General features: G+C 52.5%; 1 protein-coding gene across 10 annotated transcripts in view; it reads right to left on the reverse strand.

Annotated features, from left to right (window-relative positions):
- Positions 1–14,126, reverse strand: part of KCNMA1 (potassium calcium-activated channel subfamily M alpha 1) — a 397,276-nt gene extending 383,150 nt beyond the window's left edge. For 3 of the 10 annotated variants that reach the window (XM_075610353.1, XM_075610352.1, XM_075610351.1), the window contains exon 1: positions 13,002–14,119. In XM_075610353.1, the coding sequence (XP_075466468.1) occupies positions 13,002–13,295 (294 nt within the window). In that variant the 5' untranslated portion in view covers positions 13,296–14,119. Of the gene's footprint in view, positions 1–13,001 lie in introns of all 10 variants that reach the window. The other 7 variants (XM_075610347.1, XM_075610357.1, XM_075610350.1 and 4 more) reach the window with 5 other exon arrangements.
- Between the last annotated feature and the right edge of the window lie 5,356 nt (positions 14,127–19,482).

The raw sequence follows: 19,482 nt of genomic DNA on the forward strand, positions 1-19,482 counted from the left end.
TTTCAGCTCTGGAGACCCTGCTTCTCGAGAGACTTACCTCCTTTATGGGGTGCCAGTAGCAGCTCAGGCTTGGCTATGCGGGGCTATCGAAATGTCAGATTTAAACCTCCTACGTCACGTGGGCCAATAGGAAGCCGTGACATCATCCCACGCTGGTTCCTATTGGCCCGCCTAACCGGCACATTTAAACCTGCGGCGCTGCTACCGGCGCCGCTACGGAGGTAAGCGTCCCGGGCAGCAGGGGGTCCCTGGAGTTTAAATGAACGGGGTACAGCTCCAGAGACCCCCTCTCCTCCTTTAAGTAAACGATCACGGAACAGATCACATTTGATCTGTCCCGATTAAGCATACCGGTAAATTGGTAACGTTATCCTTATTGGCGGGCAGAGGGGCGGGGAACGCAGAGGGGCGGGGAACGCATTGCAAAGCATGTTCCTTTCAGACAGAGACCACATTCTCCCCAAGGCAGCAGAAGCCCGACCCTGGGCGGGGGGAACACAGAAGCTAATACAGGCATACCCCGCATTAACGTACGCAATGGGACCGGAGCATGTATGTAACACAGGCATACCCCGCATTAACGTACGCAATGGGACGGGAGCATGTATGTAACACAGGCATACCCCGCATTAACGTACGCAATGGGACCGGAGCATGTATGTAACACAGGTATACCCCGCATTAACGTACGCAATGGGACGGGAGCATGTATGTAACACAGGCATACCCCGCATTAACGTACGCAGTGGGACCGGAGCATGTATGTAACACAGGCATACCCCGCATTAACGTACGCAATGGGACCGGAGCATGTATGTAACACAGGCATACCCCGCATTAACGTACGCAATGGGACGGGAGCATGTATGTAACACAGGCATACCACGCATTAACGTACGCAATGGGACGGGAGCATGTATGTAACACAGGCATACCCCGCATTAACGTACGCAATGGGACGGGAGCGTGTATGTAACACAGGCATACCCCGCATTAACGTACGCAATGGGACCGGAGCATGTATGTAACACAGGCATACCCCGCATTAACGTACGCAATGGGACCGGAGCATGTATGTAACACAGGCATACCCCACATTAACGTACGCAATGGGACGGGAGCATGTATGTAACACAGGCACACCCCGCATTAACGTACGCAATGGGACCGGAGCATGTATGTAACACAGGCATACCCCGCATTAACGTACGCAATGGGACCGGAGCATGTATGTAACACAGGCATACCCCGCATTAACGTACGCAATGGGACGGGAGCGTGTATGTAACACAGGCATACCCCGCATTAACGTACGCAATGGGACCGGAGCATGTATGTAACACAGGCATACCCCGCATTTACGTACGCAATGGGAACGGAGCATGTATGTAACACAGGCTTACCCCGCATTAACGTACGCAATGGGACGGTAGCATGTATGTAACACAGGCATACCCCGCATTAACGTACGCAATGGGACGGGAGTGTGTATGTAACACAGGCATACCCCGCATTAACGTACGCAATGGGACCGGAGCATGTATGTAACACAGGCATACCCCGCATTAACGTACGCAATGGGACGGGAGCGTGTATGTAACACAGGCATACCCCGCATTAACGTACGCAATGGGACCGGAGCATGTATGTAACACAGGCATACCCCGCATTAACGTACGCAATGGGACCGGAGCGTGTATGTAACACAGGCACACCCCGCATTAACGTACGCAATGGGACCGGAGCATGTATGTAACACAGGCATACCCCGCATTAACGTACGCAATGGGACCGCAGCATGTATGTAACACAGGCATACCCCGCATTAACGTACGCAATGGGACAGGAGCGTGTATGTAACACAGGCACACCCCGCATTAACGTACGCAATGGGACGGGAGCATGTATGTAACACAGGCATACCACGCATTAACGTACGCAATGGGACGGGAGCATGTATGTAACACAGGCATACCCCGCATTAACGTACGCAATGGGACGGGAGCGTGTATGTAACACAGGCATACCCCGCATTAACGTACGCAATGGGACCGGAGCGTGTATGTAACACAGGCATACCCCGCATTAACGTACGCAATGGGACGGTAGCATGTATGTAACACAGGCATACCCCGCATTAACGTACGCAATGGGACGGGAGCGTGTATGTAACACAGGCATACCCCGCATTAACGTACGCAATGGGACCGGAGCATGTATGTAACACAGGCACACCCCGCATTAACGTACGCAATGGGACGGGGGCGTGTATGTAACACAGGCACACCCCGCATTAACGTACGCAATGGGACCGGAGCATGTATGTAACACAGGCATACCCCACATTAACGTACGCAATGGGACGGGAGCATGTATGTAACACAGGCACACACCGCATTAACGTACGCAATGGGACCGGAGCATGTATGTAACACAGGCATACCCCGCATTAACGTACGCAATGGGACCGGAGCATGTATGTAACACAGGCATACCCCTCATTAACGTACGCAATGGGACCGGAGCGGGTATGTAACACAGGCATACCCCGCATTAACGTACGCAATGGGACCGGAGCATGTATGTAACACAGGCATACCCCGCATTAACGTACGCAATGGGACGGGAGCGTGTATGTAACACAGGCATACCCCGCATTAACGTACGCAATGGGACCGGAGCATGTATGTAACACAGGCATACCCCGCATTTACGTACGCAATGGGAACGGAGCATGTATGTAACACAGGCATACCCCGCATTAACGTACGCAATGGGACGGGAGCATGTATGTAACACAGGCATACCCCGCATTAACGTACGCAATGGGACCAGAGCGTGTATGTAACACAGGCATACCCCACATTAACGTACGCAATGGGACGGGAGTGTGTATGTAACACAGGCATACCCCGCATTAACGTACGCAATGGGACCGGAGCATGTATGTAACACAGGCATACCCCGCATTAACGTACGCAATGGGACCGGAGCATGTATGTAACACAGGCATACCCCTCATTAACGTACGCAATGGGACCGGAGCGGGTATGTAACACAGGCATACCCCGCATTAACGTACGCAATGGGACCGGAGCATGTATGTAACACAGGCATACCCCGCATTAACGTACGCAATGGGACGGGAGCGTGTATGTAACACAGGCATACCCCGCATTAACGTACGCAATGGGACCGGAGCATGTATGTAACACAGGCATACCCCGCATTTACGTACGCAATGGGAACGGAGCATGTATGTAACACAGGCTTACCCCGCATTAACGTACGCAATGGGACGGTAGCATGTATGTAACACAGGCATACCCCGCATTAACGTACGCAATGGGACGGGAGTGTGTATGTAACACAGGCATACCCCGCATTAACGTACGCAATGGGACCGGAGCATGTATGTAACACAGGCATACCCCGCATTAACGTACGCAATGGGACGGGAGCGTGTATGTAACACAGGCATACCCCGCATTAACGTACGCAATGGGACCGGAGCATGTATGTAACACAGGCATACCCCGCATTAACGTACGCAATGGGACCGGAGCGTGTATGTAACACAGGCACACCCCGCATTAACGTACGCAATGGGACCGGAGCATGTATGTAACACAGGCATACCCCGCATTAACGTACGCAATGGGACCGCAGCATGTATGTAACACAGGCATACCCCGCATTAACGTACGCAATGGGACAGGAGCGTGTATGTAACACAGGCACACCCCGCATTAACGTACGCAATGGGACGGGAGCATGTATGTAACACAGGCATACCACGCATTAACGTACGCAATGGGACGGGAGCATGTATGTAACACAGGCATACCCCGCATTAACGTACGCAATGGGACGGGAGCGTGTATGTAACACAGGCATACCCCGCATTAACGTACGCAATGGGACCGGAGCGTGTATGTAACACAGGCATACCCCGCATTAACGTACGCAATGGGACGGTAGCATGTATGTAACACAGGCATACCCCGCATTAACGTACGCAATGGGACGGGAGCGTGTATGTAACACAGGCATACCCCGCATTAACGTACGCAATGGGACCGGAGCATGTATGTAACACAGGCACACCCCGCATTAACGTACGCAATGGGACGGGGGCGTGTATGTAACACAGGCACATCCCGCATTAACGTACGCAATGGGACCGGAGCATGTATGTAACACAGGCATACCCCACATTAACGTACGCAATGGGACGGGAGCATGTATGTAACACAGGCACACCCCGCATTAACGTACGCAATGGGACCGGAGCATGTATGTAACACAGGCATACCCCGCATTAACGTACGCAATGGGACCGGAGCATGTATGTAACACAGGCATACCCCTCATTAACGTACGCAATGGGACCGGAGCGGGTATGTAACACAGGCATACCCCGCATTAACGTACGCAATGGGACCGGAGCATGTATGTAACACAGGCATACCCCGCATTAACGTACGCAATGGGACGGGAGCGTGTATGTAACACAGGCATACCCCGCATTAACGTACGCAATGGGACCGGAGCATGTATGTAACACAGGCATACCCCGCATTTACGTACGCAATGGGAACGGAGCATGTATGTAACACAGGCATACCCCGCATTAACGTACGCAATGGGACGGGAGCATGTATGTAACACAGGCATACCCCGCATTAACGTACGCAATGGGACCAGAGCGTGTATGTAACACAGGCATACCCCGCATTAACGTACGCAATGGGACGGGAGTGTGTATGTAACACAGGCATACCCCGCATTAACGTACGCAATGGGACCGGAGCGTGTATGTAACACAGGCACACCCCGCATTAACGTACGCAATGGGACCGGAGCATGTATGTAACACAGGCATACCCCGCATTAACGTACGCAATGGGACCGCAGCATGTATGTAACACAGGCATACCCCGCATTAACGTACGCAATGGGACCGGAGCATGTATGTAACACAGGCATACCCCACATTAACGTACGCAATGGGACGGGAGCATGTATGTAACACAGGCACACCCCGCATTAACGTACGCAATGGGACCGGAGCATGTATGTAACACAGGCTTACCCCGCATTAACGTACGCAATGGGACGGGAGCATGTATGTAACACAGGTATACCCCGCATTAACGTACGCAATGGGACGGGAGTGTGTATGTAACACAGGCATACCCCGCATTAACGTACGCAATGGGACCGGAGCATGTATGTAACACAGGCATACCCCGCATTAACGTACGCAATGGGACCGGAGCATGTATGTAACACAGGCATACCCCGCATTAACTTACGAAATGGGACGGGAGCATGTATGTAACACAGGCATACCCCGCATTAACGTACGCAATGGGACCGGAGCATGTATGTAACACAGGCATACCCCGCATTAACTTACGAAATGGGACGGGAGCATGTATGTAACACAGGCATACCCCGCATTAACGTACGCAATGGGACCAGAGCGTGTATGTAACACAGGCATACCCCGCATTAACGTACGCAATGGGACGGGAGTGTGTATGTAACACAGGCATACCCCGCATTAACGTACGCAATGGGACCGGAGCGTGTATGTAACACAGGCACACCCCGCATTAACGTACGCAATGGGACCGGAGCATGTATGTAACACAGGCATACCCCGCATTAACGTACGCAATGGGACCGCAGCATGTATGTAACACAGGCATACCCCGCATTAACGTACGCAATGGGACCGGAGCATGTATGTAACACAGGCATACCCCACATTAACGTACGCAATGGGACGGGAGCATGTATGTAACACAGGCACACCCCGCATTAACGTACGCAATGGGACCGGAGCATGTATGTAACACAGGCTTACCCCGCATTAACGTACGCAATGGGACGGGAGCATGTATGTAACACAGGTATACCCCGCATTAACGTACGCAATGGGACGGGAGTGTGTATGTAACACAGGCATACCCCGCATTAACGTACGCAATGGGACCGGAGCATGTATGTAACACAGGCATACCCCGCATTAACGTACGCAATGGGACCGGAGCATGTATGTAACACAGGCATACCCCGCATTAACTTACGAAATGGGACGGGAGCATGTATGTAACACAGGCATACCCCGCATTAACGTACGCAATGGGACCGGAGCATGTATGTAACACAGGCATACCCCGCATTAACTTACGAAATGGGACGGGAGCATGTATGTAACACAGGCATACCCCGCATTAACGTACGCAATGGGACCGGAGCATGTATGTAAAGCGAAAATGTACTTAAAGTGAAGCACTACCTTTTCCCACTTATAGATGCATGTACTGTACTGCAATCGTCATATACGTGCATAACTGATGTAAATAACGCATGTGTAACAGGCTCTATAGTCTCCCCGCTTGCGCACAGCTTCGGTACAGGTAGGGAGCCGGTATTGCTGTTCAGGACGTGCTGACAGGCGCATGCGTGAGCTGCCGTTTGCCTATTGGGCGATATGTCCTTACTCGCGAGTGTACTTAAAGTGAGTGTCCTTAAACCGGGGTATGCTGTATCAATCCTATTATGCATCCCATAGCATCAGATTCAGAACTACAGCTGTCACTCTTTATAATGTATCTCTCTATAGAATCAGCTTTATTCTTATATAACAATGACAGCGTATGCAGCGCGCGTTATAGTTTTCCAGGCACTGTGAAGGCCTGCCCCGAAGAGCTTACAGTCTACAATCTGAGACACATAGAGACAAAGTGACTTGTCCGAGGTCAACTTCAATAACGGAAAGAATGGGGCGAAGTATTCATTGTCGCAAACTGCGCGGGGTGACACTGCCGTTTCCTATTGGCCGAAGTGAAAGGGGGAGGTGCAAACTTTACAGGTGTGGGATCCCACGAGCGGAGACGAACGAGGTTCCCTTCGGGGATCCCCAGCCTCCCTTTCATTTAAAAAAACAAAAGAAATTGAGCAGACGAGCCTATTCCTGTAACTCTGCATCATTGCATCATGGGGCGTAGCTCCATTTTTTGCCCCCCTGAGTGTTTTGGGGTTGCGGTTATAGGCGTTAGGGGAGTAGAGTAAGCGCAATATTACAATGAGAAGGGTCTATAACTGCTGCAGTTTTCCTCTCTCGGTGCTATATAAATCCGCCAGGTTTAGGCGCTGTTAACCTCTGACCCAAACAGACCTGCGCGGAATGTAAGCAGCGGGATTAGACAGATTCATACCGCGCTGGCACTAACTGATGCAAATATGTGGGCCGTGTTTTGGAGCAAACTACCCTATTTTGGAGACATATCCCCCAATAATCTTCCTACTAAGATAATCCAATACATATAATATATATATATATATATATACACACACACATATACAAACACACGTGCAATACATATATATTTCTGTATACACACACACAAACAAACGTGCAATACATATATATTTCTGTATACACACACATACACACGTGCAAACAATACATATATAATTGTGTATACATACACACACGTGCAATACATACAGTATATATTTCTGTATACATACACACACGTGCAATACATATATATTTCTGTATACATACACATACAAACACACGTGCAATACTATACATACAGTATATATTTCTGTATACATGCACACACGTGCAATGCATTGCTAGGGCCTGGCAGTGAAGGAGTTAAAATAAGGCTTTATCCGGCCAACCTGGACAACCCTTTCTGACCAGGTGACAGGATCCAGTGAGTAAACAGTTTGCAGGCTGCTGATTGGCCCATTTATCTGCTGGCAGATGGAGTATATAATCACCTTAATTAGCTTGTAGTATTAGCTCTGTGTCTAACAGCCTCACATCCTCTCGCAGACACAGCTGAGCCTTGCCAGGGCCTCCACACAACTATACTGCACCGCTTCACACTGTATGTCCTCGAGGTCCACCAACAGGTCAGGTTTTAGGGATATCCCTGCTTCAGCACACAGGTGGCTCAATCATTGGTTCGCCTGTGCTGAAGCAGGGATATCCTGAAAACCTGACCTGTTGGTGGCCCTTGAGGACTGGAGTCGAAGACTGAGACACTGATAAAGCCACCTGTGCTGAAGCAGGGATATCCTTAATACCGGGCCTGTTGGTGGCCCTTGAGGACTGGAGTTGGCCGCCCCTGTAATAATGCAACATGGCGTCTCTTAGCATCTCTGCCAAGCATAAAACACTCTCTGCCCATACTGTACACCCGATGCCCGTCTCCCTGGCACACAGTGTTAATATGCCAGCAGGAGGTTGGGTAACCCATACATCATGTCTGCATTCATTAACCCTGTCACTGCCATAGAAGTCAGCAAAGTGCTGCGTTGCAGGCCCTTTCTGTTAGAGAGGGGGGCCAGGATACGGCTTGTACTGTCCCTAAATACCTCCCCCCCCGCCACCCACCCTGTCCCCATATTCATGGCTCTGACGAAACGGAGGTATTGTGGGACATTGCCTTAATTCAGGTCAAATCCTTCCAGGGGCAGACACAGGCGGTGGAAGGGTTAAAACGGGGCTTAGTAATAAAGTGATTATATTAATATTTATCATTCATCATCATTATTCTAAATGCTCCTTTTCGATATGGACAGAAGTTTGGGTGCAGAAAATCAAGATTTATCAAGGAAAAAACAGACTACAAAGCAAAAGGGTTAAAGCCCCCCGAATCTCCCCCCGTGTTTCCCCACGAGGAGCGGCGCTCCGGCTCTCCCACTGTATGTATCGTGTGCTGCTTCTCCCCGTCCTGCAGGCTACCTACTGTAGCAACCGTCTCCACCAAGCTGCTAACGGTGATCTGACGTCACCGGGCTGGGAGGGGGGAGCGGAGCGCCTTCCATTTGCAGCACCAACGTGTAGCAAGGTGCGAGGGGGTTAATACCTGTCCTCTCAAGGGTCATTCGGGACGGCCAGGCCAGGCCGGTCCCCTTCAGAGCGCTGCGGATGTATCCGCAAGAGGGGAAAGACCCCTTGGCAGGCCTCGTACAAAAACAATGAGGACCCCCTGTTCTCAGATACATAAACAGGGAGGGGGGGGGGTACCTGCCTCTCCCCAAGCCTGTTTAACCCCTGTATTGTGCCTCCACCCAAGCCTGTTTAACCCCTGTACTGCGCCTCTCCCCAAGCCTGTTTAACCCCTGTACTGCGCCTCCACACAAGCCTGTTTAACCCATGTACTGCGCCTCCACCCAAGCCTGTTTAACCCCTGTACTGCGCCTCCATCCATGCCTGTTTAACCCCTGTACTGCGCCCCTACCCACGCCTGTTTAACCCCTGTTCTGCGCCCCTACCCACGCCTGTTTAACCCCTGTACTGCGCCCCTACCCAAGCCTGTTTAACCCCTGTACTGCGCCTCCACCCAAGCCTGTTTAACCCCTGTACTGCGCCCCTACCCAAGCCTGTTTAACCCCTGTACTGCGCCTCTCCCCAAGCCTGTTTAACCCCTGTACTGCGCCTCCACCCAAGCCTGTTTTACCCCTGTACTGCATCTCTACCTAAGCCTGTTTAATCTCTGTACTGCGCCCCTACCCACGCCTGTTTAACCCCTGTACTGCGCCCCTACCCACGCCTGTTTAACCCCTGTACTGCGCCCCTACCCACGCCTGTTTAACCCCTGTACTGCGCCTCCACCCACACCTGTTTAACCCCTGTACTGCGCCTCTACCCAAGCCTGTTTAACCCCTGTACTGCGCCTCCACCCAAGCCTGTTTAACCCCTGTACTGCGCCCCTACCCACGCCTGTTTAACCCCTGTACTGCGCCCCTACACAAGCCTGTTTAACCCCTGTACTGCGCCCCTACCCACGCCTGTTTAACCCCTGTACTGCATCTCTACCCAAGCCTGTTTAACCCCTGTACTGCATCTCTACCCAAGCCTGTTTAACCCCTGTACTGCGCCTCCACCCAAGCCTGTTTAACCCCTGTACTGCGCCCCTACCCAAGCCTGTTTAACCCCTGTACTGCGCCCCTACCCACGCCTGTTTAACCCCTGTACTGCGCCCCTACACAAGCCTGTTTAACCCCTGTACTGCGCCCCTACCCACGCCTGTTTAACCCCTGTACTGCATCTCTACCCAAGCCTGTTTAACCCCTGTACTGCGCCTCCACCCAAGCCTGTTTAACCCCTGTACTGCGCCACTACCCACGCCTGTTTAACCCCTGTACTGCATCTCTACCCACGCCTGTTTAACCCCTGTACTGCTCCCCTACCCACGCCTGTTTAACCCCTGTACTGCATCTCTACCCAAGCCTGTTTAACCCCTGTACTGCCACAGAGGTCTGGAAAGCCACCTGGTAGCAAACGGTTAAGCATTTCCCACTGTTTTCTCAATAAGTATGGATCATTGTATATAGTGCTCCGTATCCATTGTATATAGTGCTCTGTACCCATTGTATATAGTGCTCTGTACCCATTGTATATAGTGCTCTGTAACCATTGTATAAAGTGCTTTGTACCCATTGTATATATTGCTCTGTACCCTTTGTATATAGTGCTCTGTACCCATTGTATATAGTGCTCTGTACCCATTGTATATAGTGCTCTGTACCCATTGTATATAGTGCTCTGTACCCATTGTATATAGTGCTCTGTACCCATTGTATATAGTGTTCTGTACCCATTGTATATAGTGCTCTGTACCCATTGTATATAGTGCTCTGTACCCTTTGTATATAGTGCTCTGTACCATTGTATCTAGTGCTCTACCCATTGTATATAGTGCCCTGTACCATTGTATCTAGTGCTCTGTACCCATTGTATATAGTGCTCTGTACCCATTGTATATAGTGCTCTGTACCCATTGTATATAGTGCTCTGTACCCATTGTATATAGTGCTCTGTACCCATTGTATATAGTGCTCTGTACCATTGTATATAGTGGTCTGTACCCATTGTATATAGTGCTCTGTACCCATTGTATATAGTGCTCCATATCCTTTGTATATAGTGCTCTGTACCCATTGTACACAGCGCTGAGCTGTGAGATATGGGTTTATAACCAGGGACCTCTTTGCTATAGAATCCTTACGGCCCATATTTACTCAGCAGTGCGGTGTCAAAGGTCAGTGCTGGGAAACCCCTCGCATCCCCTTCACTAGAACAGACCATAATGTGTCTACTGGCGCCGAAAGGTTTCCTGTGGCATAGAAGCACGCTGTATATAGGGCCCTGTATCTGTATACCCGCTGTGTGACTGACTCCCACAGTAATAACACTGCACATAGTATATACTGGTGCTGTTCTGTTAAACATCACTTACTGTAGGATGGGTAAGTGAGAGATGCTAGCGTACGTGTGTGTCTGTGTGTGTGCGCGTGTGCGCGCGCGTGTATATATATAACAACTAGGGAGCACTCCATATATCCACATATACACACACGCTAGGTAAGAGGTAGGCAACTCCAGTCCTCAAGGGCTATCAACAGGTCAGGTTTTCAGGATATCCCTGCTTCAGCACAGGTGTCTCAATCAAAATGCTGTACAGTCTGAGAGTGAGCCAATGATTGAGCCACCTGTGCTGAAGCAGGGATGTCCTAAAAACCTGACCTGTTGGTGGCCCTTGAGGACTGGAGTTGCCCACCCCTGCACTAGGGGGCGATACACAGATTTGTCCGTAGCATTCCATCACTGGGTATAAATATTGGACCCATATTTACGGCGGTGTCGAAATGTTGTGCAATGTTACAAACAGCTTGAGCCCCGCGGAAGGAGGTGAAGTTTGATGTCATTGTGGTGCAGTGTTCAGATGTGTGATGTCACCGTTCCGGAGCTGCAGGTAACACAAACGCAGACCTAGGGTATCACATGAATGGTGAAAGTGTAAACTATTTAGCGCATCGATCCTGTATGTTTTAGGATCTAGATTTGGTTGGCTTCGGGTGCTTTCGTTTGCTTTGCTTTTTTCTCACCTTGTAGTCACATAGAACGGCCATTCTGACCACAGATGCTATTGGCTAAGGCTCAGAAAATCTTCAGTAGGGAATGTATTAGTATGTATAGATGTTACTAAAATATATGTATACGTCAAATCTCTGATAAATTGGGCTTTTTTATTATTTATAAAATGTGTTACCAGGAAATAATACATTGAGAGTTACCGCTCGTTTTCAAGTATGTCCTGGGCACAGAGTTATGTTAGACAGAAAATAAAATATAGCAATTCTAGCAGATATATATATATATATATATATATATATATATATATATATATATATATATATATATATATATATATCCATCTCAACAAGTGGTTCATCTGTCACATGCCAGTGTGCGGGATGGGATGAGTAGAATTTGAACAGGAACCAGCACTCTTCAAAAACAGTGGAAAAAATATGTTTGATTTATTGAATAATCAAAATTTTTGGTCCCTACTGGAAGGTGTTGATAACGGTCCCACTGGTGACCAAAAAATAATAAGATTATTCAATAAATCAAACTTTTTCCACCCCCCCACTAGTTTGGTTCCCGTTCGACTCACATAATGCACGTGCGCCTTTTATTATTAAGAAAACAGATTTAGAATATAAATATGATATTTATGCGTGTGTTCGAATACGTGTACACGTTCTTCGTTAATAGTAAACACCCCAAAAGTGACTACCTATTAAACCCAGCAGGCGGGCAGCCAATTCAGCCAGGTGACCGCCCTAAGGGACCTTTCCACCAAATGTTAGTGGCTGGTCACCCACATCCTGCGCTGGCAGTGCCACCAAAACCGTCTTATACTAGAATGTAGAGATAGACGCCAGGTAAGGGCTACTTAGCTCGCCAGCTCTGCCCAATCCCCTACCCATGTTAGGGATTGTTGCGCCCTGTTTTGTGCCATACCCTTTCCTCCAAAATTTGAGCCCAAGGGCCTGCCTGCCTCCCTCCCACCACCAGGAACCCAAGCCAAGACCCCATGTACAATGACAGAGCAGCCTCCGCACATAACACCAACAGCTGCCAAGAGCCCAAGTTCACACGCAGATCCTGTTACCTTATTTTTGCCCCCACAGTGACAGCAGACGGTCCACATGTATTTGAGGGTCCTCCATACTAGGATGATGAAGAGGCCCCCGAAAAACGTCACCATGGACGAAGCCAGGAATGCCCACCACATGCGCTGTCCATCGATGTCACAGGGCACGTCCATGTTGACGGGTATAATTAGGGCATCCCCTTTGGGCATCACGATGTTGGACGAGTCTGGGTTCAGGTTGTTGTTGTTGATGTTACTCATGGTTAAACTGATGCTGCTGAGGATGCTGTGCGATTTGTTGCCATTTGCCATGGCTAACAGGAAGACCCAGGAAACCCTGAAGGCGACTGATTTCTCAACCCCCCAATTCCAGCACCAGCCATATTGCCAAGGGGAGGTGGGCAGGTCAGCCAGATTCTGGGGCCTTCTCCCTTCTGCCCCCTCCCTACTTTACAAAAGGTCCTCCTCTTCTTTTTATGTGGCACAGGTGCTGCTGCTGCCTTTATCTTCTGTTAAATCTTCATTCCAAGAGCCACAGAACAGAGAATCCCATAAAGCACAAGGCACATTGAGACAGCTGTCACAGGGAATATTGTACAAGTCCCTCCCTTCCATCAAAAGGAGTCCTTCATGTCTCACTGCTGCCTGGGGCTGGGTGTTATTCTGTATCTGCTTCTATCAACCCCCCCAGGAACTGTCCCTTAAAACCCCAAGTTTCCTGCAGACAATCATTATGATCTATTATTATTATTGTTATTATGGGGGGGGGGGGGGAGGGGATGCAGAATAATATTTTTAAAATGGAAATTATTTCCAGGAATTCCCTGCACCTGTTTGCAAGGGAGGGGGATTATTTTTTTTTTGGGGGGGGGGGGGGGTCGGAGGTGGGTTGCAGTTTTCTGATCACCCCCCGGGTTATTATAAGGCTCCCCCCTCCACCCTCCCTGCTGAGCGTGTTCTTGCCTGGTCAGTTTCCTTGCAGCAGCTTATAACTCGCGTGCATGGAGAGCGCTGTCCGGGCTGCCCATGCTCTCCTGGTCACTAGCACCCGGCTGGATCCCTCTGCTGGCTCCCACGCTGCGGGCTCCTTTATAACGCGGTGATCCCCCCCACCCCCTGCCAGCCTCCTCCTGTCTCCTCTCCCCTCCTGTCTCCTCTCTCCTCTCCTGCCTCCCCTTTCTCCTCCAGAGCTGTAATCCTCCCAGCTGATCGCCTGTGTCCCTCCTCCTCCTCCTCCTGTGTCAGATGTGTGTGCTAGGCTTGGGTGGGAAGGGCACCCAGGGTGGGAAGGGCACCCAGGGGATGGAGGGTGGGTGCTGGGGGGGGGGGGGGCAGATTTTTACAGGTGTGCAAGGAGGAGCCACTGCAAATCCAGTCCACAAATCACCAGTGCCTTCCCATTCCAACAAGTCCTTTCATTGGAAGCCCTGTGCCCCCGGGTGTGTGTGGCACCCCAGGGCTGCAGGATGAGCTGTGCCACACAGCAGAGTGGGGGGGGGGGTGAGGGGAGTGAGGTGTAGATCTGGGGGAGGGTGAGGGGAGAGAGGTGTAGATCTGGGGGATGGGAGGGAGAGAGGTGTAGATCTGGGGGATGGGAGGGGGAGAGGGGTGTAGATCTGGGGGATGGAAGGGTGAGGGGAGAGAGGTGTAGATCTGGGGGATGGGAGGGAGAGAGGTGTAGATCTGGGGGATGGGAGGGGGAGAGGGGTGTAGATCTGGGGGATGGAAGGGTGAGGGGAGAGAGGTGTAGATCTGGGGGATGGGAGGGTGAGGGGAGAGAGGTGTAGATCTGGGGGAGGGGAGAGGGGTGTAGATCTGGGGGATGGAAGGGTGAGGGGAGAGAGGTGTAGATCTGCGGGATGGGAGGGTGAGGGGAGAGAGGTGTAGATCTGGGGGAGGGGAGAGGGGTGTAGATCTGGGGGATGGAAGGGTGAGGGGAGAGAGGTGTAGATCTAGGGGATGGGAGGGTGAGGGGAGAGAGGTGTAGATCTGGGGGGTGAGGGGAGAGGGGTGTAGATCTGGGGGATGGGAGGGTGAGGGGAGGGGTGTAGATCTGGGGGATGGGAGGGTGAGAGGAGAGAGGTGTAGATCTGGGGGATGGAAGGGTGAGGGGAGAGAGGTGTAGATCTGGGGGATGGGAGGGTGAGAGGAGAGAGGTGTAGATCTGGGGGATGGAAGGGTGAGGGGAGAGAGGTGTAGATCTGGGGGATGGGAGGGTGAGGGGTGAGAGGTGTAGATCTGGGGGGTGAGAGGAGAGAGGTGTAGATCTGGGGGATGGGAGGGTGAGGGGAGAGAGGTGTAGATCTGGGGGATGGGAGGGTGAGAGGAGAGAGGTGTAGATCTGGGGGATGGGAGGGTGAGGGGAGGGGTGTAGATCTGGGGGATGGGAGGGTGAGAGGAGAGAGGTGTAGATCTGGGGGATGGGAGGGTGAGAGGAGAGAGGTGTAGATCTGGGGGATGGGAGGGTGAGGGGAGAGGTGTAGATCTGGGGGATGGGAGGGTGAGGGGAGAGGTGTGTAGATCTGGGGGATGGGAGGGTGAGGGGAGAGAGGTGTAGATCTGGGGGATGGGAGGGTGAGAGGAGAGAGGTGTAGATCTGGGGGATGGGAGGGTGAGGGGAGAGAGGTGTAGATCTGGGGGATGGGAGGGTGAGAGGAGAGAGGTGTAGATCTGGGGGATGGGAGGGTGAGAGGAGAGAGGTGTAGATCTGGAGGATGGAAGGGTGAGGGGAGAGAGGTGTAGATCTGGGGGGTGGGAGGGTGAGAGGAGAGAGGTGTAGATCTGGGGGGTGGGAGGGGGGTGTAGATCTGGGGGATGGGAGGGTGAGGGGAGAGAGGTGTAGATCTGGGGGATGGGAGGGTGAGGGGAGGGGTGTAGATCTGGAGGATGGGAGGGTGAGGGGAGGGGTGTAGATCTGGAGGATGGGAGGGTGAGGGGAGAGGGGTGTAGATCTGGGGGATGGGAGGGTGAGAGGAGAGAGGTGTAGATCTGGGGGATGGGAGGGTGAGAGGAGAGAGGTGTAGATCTGGGGGATGGGAGGGTGAGGGGAGAGGGGTGTAGATCTGGGGGATGGGAGGGTGAGGGGAGAGAGGTGTAGATCTGGGGGATGGGAGGGTGAGAGGAGAGAGGTGTAGATCTGGGGGATGGGAGGGTGAGAGGAGAGAGGTGTAGATCTGGGGGATGGGAGGGTGAGAGGAGAGAGGTGTAGATCTGGGGGATGGGAGGGTGAGGGGAGAGAGGTGTAGATCTGGGGGATGGGAGGGTGAGAGGAGGGGTGTAGATCTGGAGGATGGGAGGGTGAGGGGAGAGAGGTGTAGATCTGGGGGATGGGAGGGTGAGAGGAGAGAGGTGTAGATCTGGGGGATGGAAGGGTGAGGGGAGGGAGGTGTAGATCTGGGGGATGGGAGGGTGAGGGGAGAGAGGTGTAGATCTGGGGGATGGAAGGGTGAGGGGAGGGAGGTGTAGATCTGGGGGAGGGGGAGGGGAGAGAGGTGTAGATCTGGGGGATGGGAGGGTGAGGGAGAGAGGTGTAGATCTGGGGGATGGGAGGGTGAGAGGAGAGAGGTGTAGATCTGGGGGGTGGGAGGGGGGTGTAGATCTGGGGGATGGGAGGGTGAGGGGAGAGAGGTGTAGATCTGGGGGATGGGAGGGTGAGGGGAGGGGTGTAGATCTGGAGGATGGGAGGGTGAGGGGAGGGGTGTAGATCTGGAGGATGGGAGGGTGAGGGGAGAGGGGTGTAGATCTGGGGGATGGGAGGGTGAGAGGAGAGAGGTGTAGATCTGGGGGATGGGAGGGTGAGAGGAGAGAGGTGTAGATCTGGGGGATGGGAGGGTGAGGGGAGAGGGGTGTAGATCTGGGGGATGGGAGGGTGAGGGGAGAGAGGTGTAGATCTGGGGGATGGGAGGGTGAGAGGAGAGAGGTGTAGATCTGGGGGATGGGAGGGTGAGAGGAGAGAGGTGTAGATCTGGGGGATGGGAGGGTGAGAGGAGAGAGGTGTAGATCTGGGGGATGGGAGGGTGAGGGGAGAGAGGTGTAGATCTGGGGGATGGGAGGGTGAGAGGAGGGGTGTAGATCTGGAGGATGGGAGGGTGAGGGGAGAGAGGTGTAGATCTGGGGGATGGGAGGGTGAGGGGAGAGAGGTGTAGATCTGGGGGATGGGAGGGTGAGAGGAGGGGTGTAGATCTGGAGGATGGGAGGGTGAGGGGAGGGGTGTAGATCTGGAGGATGGGAGGGTGAGGGGAGGGGTGTAGATCTGGAGGATGGGAGGGTGAGGGGAGGGGTGTAGATCTGGAGGATGGGAGGGTGAGGGGAGGGGTGTAGATCTGGAGGATGGGAGGGTGAGGGGAGAGGGGTGTAGATCTGGAGGATGGGAGGGTGAGGGGAGAGGGGTGTAGATCTGGGGGATGGGAGGGTGAGGGGAGGGGTGTAGATCTGGAGGATGGGAGGGTGAGGGGAGAGGGGTGTAGATCTGGGGGATGGGAGGGTGAGAGGAGAGAGGTGTAGATCTGGGGGATGGAAGGGTGAGGGGAGGGAGGTGTAGATCTGGGGGTGGGAGGGGGGTGTAGATCTGGGGGATGGGAGGGTGAGGGGGGAGAGGTGTAGATCTGGGGGATGGGAGGGTGAGGGGAGAGGTGTAGATCTGGGGGATGGGAGGGTGAGGGGAGAGAGGTGTAGATCTGGGGGATGGAAGGGTGAGGGGAGGGAGGTGTAGATCTGGGGGGTGTAGATCTGGGGGATGGGAGGGTGAGGGGGGAGAGGTGTAGATCCGGAGGGTGGGAGAAAGGCAGGCTGTTATCTTCCAGGTTTTCCTAAGCCCCGTGAGGCAATTCCATATTGTAGGCAGAGGCTGTCATTGATGTCCTGGGCTTTGTGTGTGCGTGTATATGTGTGTGTGTGTGTGTGTGTGTGTGTGTGTGTGTGTGTGTGTGTGTGTGTGTGTGTGTATATGTGCCTGTGTGTCTGTATATGTTCTTGTGTGTGTATATATGTGTGTATTTGTACCTGTGGGAATATGTATGTGTATGTGTGTGCGTATTGCCTGTGTGTGTGTGTGTATATATATATATATTTGTGTGCATATGTGCTTGTGAATAGCTGCCTGTGTGTGTATCTCTGCCTGTGTGTGTATCTCTGCCTGTGTGTGTGTATCTCTGCCTGTGTGTGTACCTCTGCCTGTGTGTGTGTATCTCTGCCTGTGTGTGTGTATCTCTGCCTGTGTGAGTGTATCTCTGCCTGTGTGCGTGTACCTCTGCCTGTGTGCGTGTACCTCTGCCTGTGTGCGTGTACCTCTGCCTGTGTGCGTGTACCTCTGCCTGTGTGCGTGTATCTCTGCCTGTGTGAGTGTATCTCTGCCTGTGTGCGTGTACCTCTGCCTGTGTGCGTGTACCTCTGCCTGTGTGCGTGTACCTCTGCCTGTGTGCGTGTACCTCTGCCTGTGTGCGTGTACCTCTGCCTGTGTGCGTGTATCTCTGCCTGTGTGAGTGTATCTCTGCCTGTGTGCGTGTACCTCTGCCTGTGTGCGTGTACCTCTGCCTGTGTGCGTGTATCTCTGCCTGTGTGTGTGTATCTCTGCCTGTGTGCGTGTATCTCTGCCTGTGCGTGTACCTCTGCCTGTGTGCGTGTATCTCTGCCTGTGTGCGTGTACCTCTGCCTGTGTGCGTGTACCTCTGCCTGTGTGCGTGTACCTCTGCCTGTGTGCGTGTACCTCTGCCTGTGTGCGTGTACCTCTGCCTGTGTGAGTGTATCTCTGCCTGTGTGCGTGTACCTCTGCCTGTGTGCGTGTACCTCTGCCTGTGTGCGTGTACCTCTGCCTGTGTGCGTGTACCTCTGCCTGTGTGCGTGTACCTCTGCCTGTGTGAGTGTATCTCTGCCTGTGTGCGTGTACCTCTGCCTGTGTGTGTGTATCTCTGCCTGTGTGTGTGTACCTCTGCCTGTGTGCGTGTATCTCTGCCTGTGTGCGTGTATCTCTGCCTGTGTGCGTGTATCTCTGCCTGTGTGCGTGTATCTCTGCCTGTGTGCGTGTATCTCTGCCTGTGTGTGTACCTCTGCCTCTGTGTGTGTATCTCTGCCTGTGTGTGTATCTCTGCCTGTGTGTGTGTATCTCTGCCTGTGTGTGTGTATCTCTGCCTGTGTGTGTGTATCTCTGCCTGTGTGTGTGTATCTCTGCCTGTGTGAGTGTATCTCTGCCTGTGTGTGTGTATCTCTGCCTGTGTGCGTGTATCTCTGCCTGTGTGCGTGTATCTCTGCCTGTGTGTGTGTATCTCTGCCTGTGTGTGTGTATCTCTGCCTGTGTGCGTGTATCTCTGCCTGTGTGTGTGTATCTCTGCCTGTGTGTGTGTATCTCTGCCTGTGTGCGTGTATCTCTGCCTGTGTGCGTGTATCTCTGCCTGTGTGCGTGTATCTCTGCCTGTGTGCGTGTATCTCTGCCTGTGTGTGTGTATCTCTGCCTGTGTGCGTGTATCTCTGCCTGTGTGCGTGTATCTCTGCCTGTGTGCGTGTA

The sequence above is a fragment of the Ascaphus truei genome, chromosome 8, assembly GCF_040206685.1.
Source record: "Ascaphus truei isolate aAscTru1 chromosome 8, aAscTru1.hap1, whole genome shotgun sequence".
Lineage (NCBI taxonomy): Eukaryota > Metazoa > Chordata > Amphibia > Anura > Ascaphidae > Ascaphus > Ascaphus truei.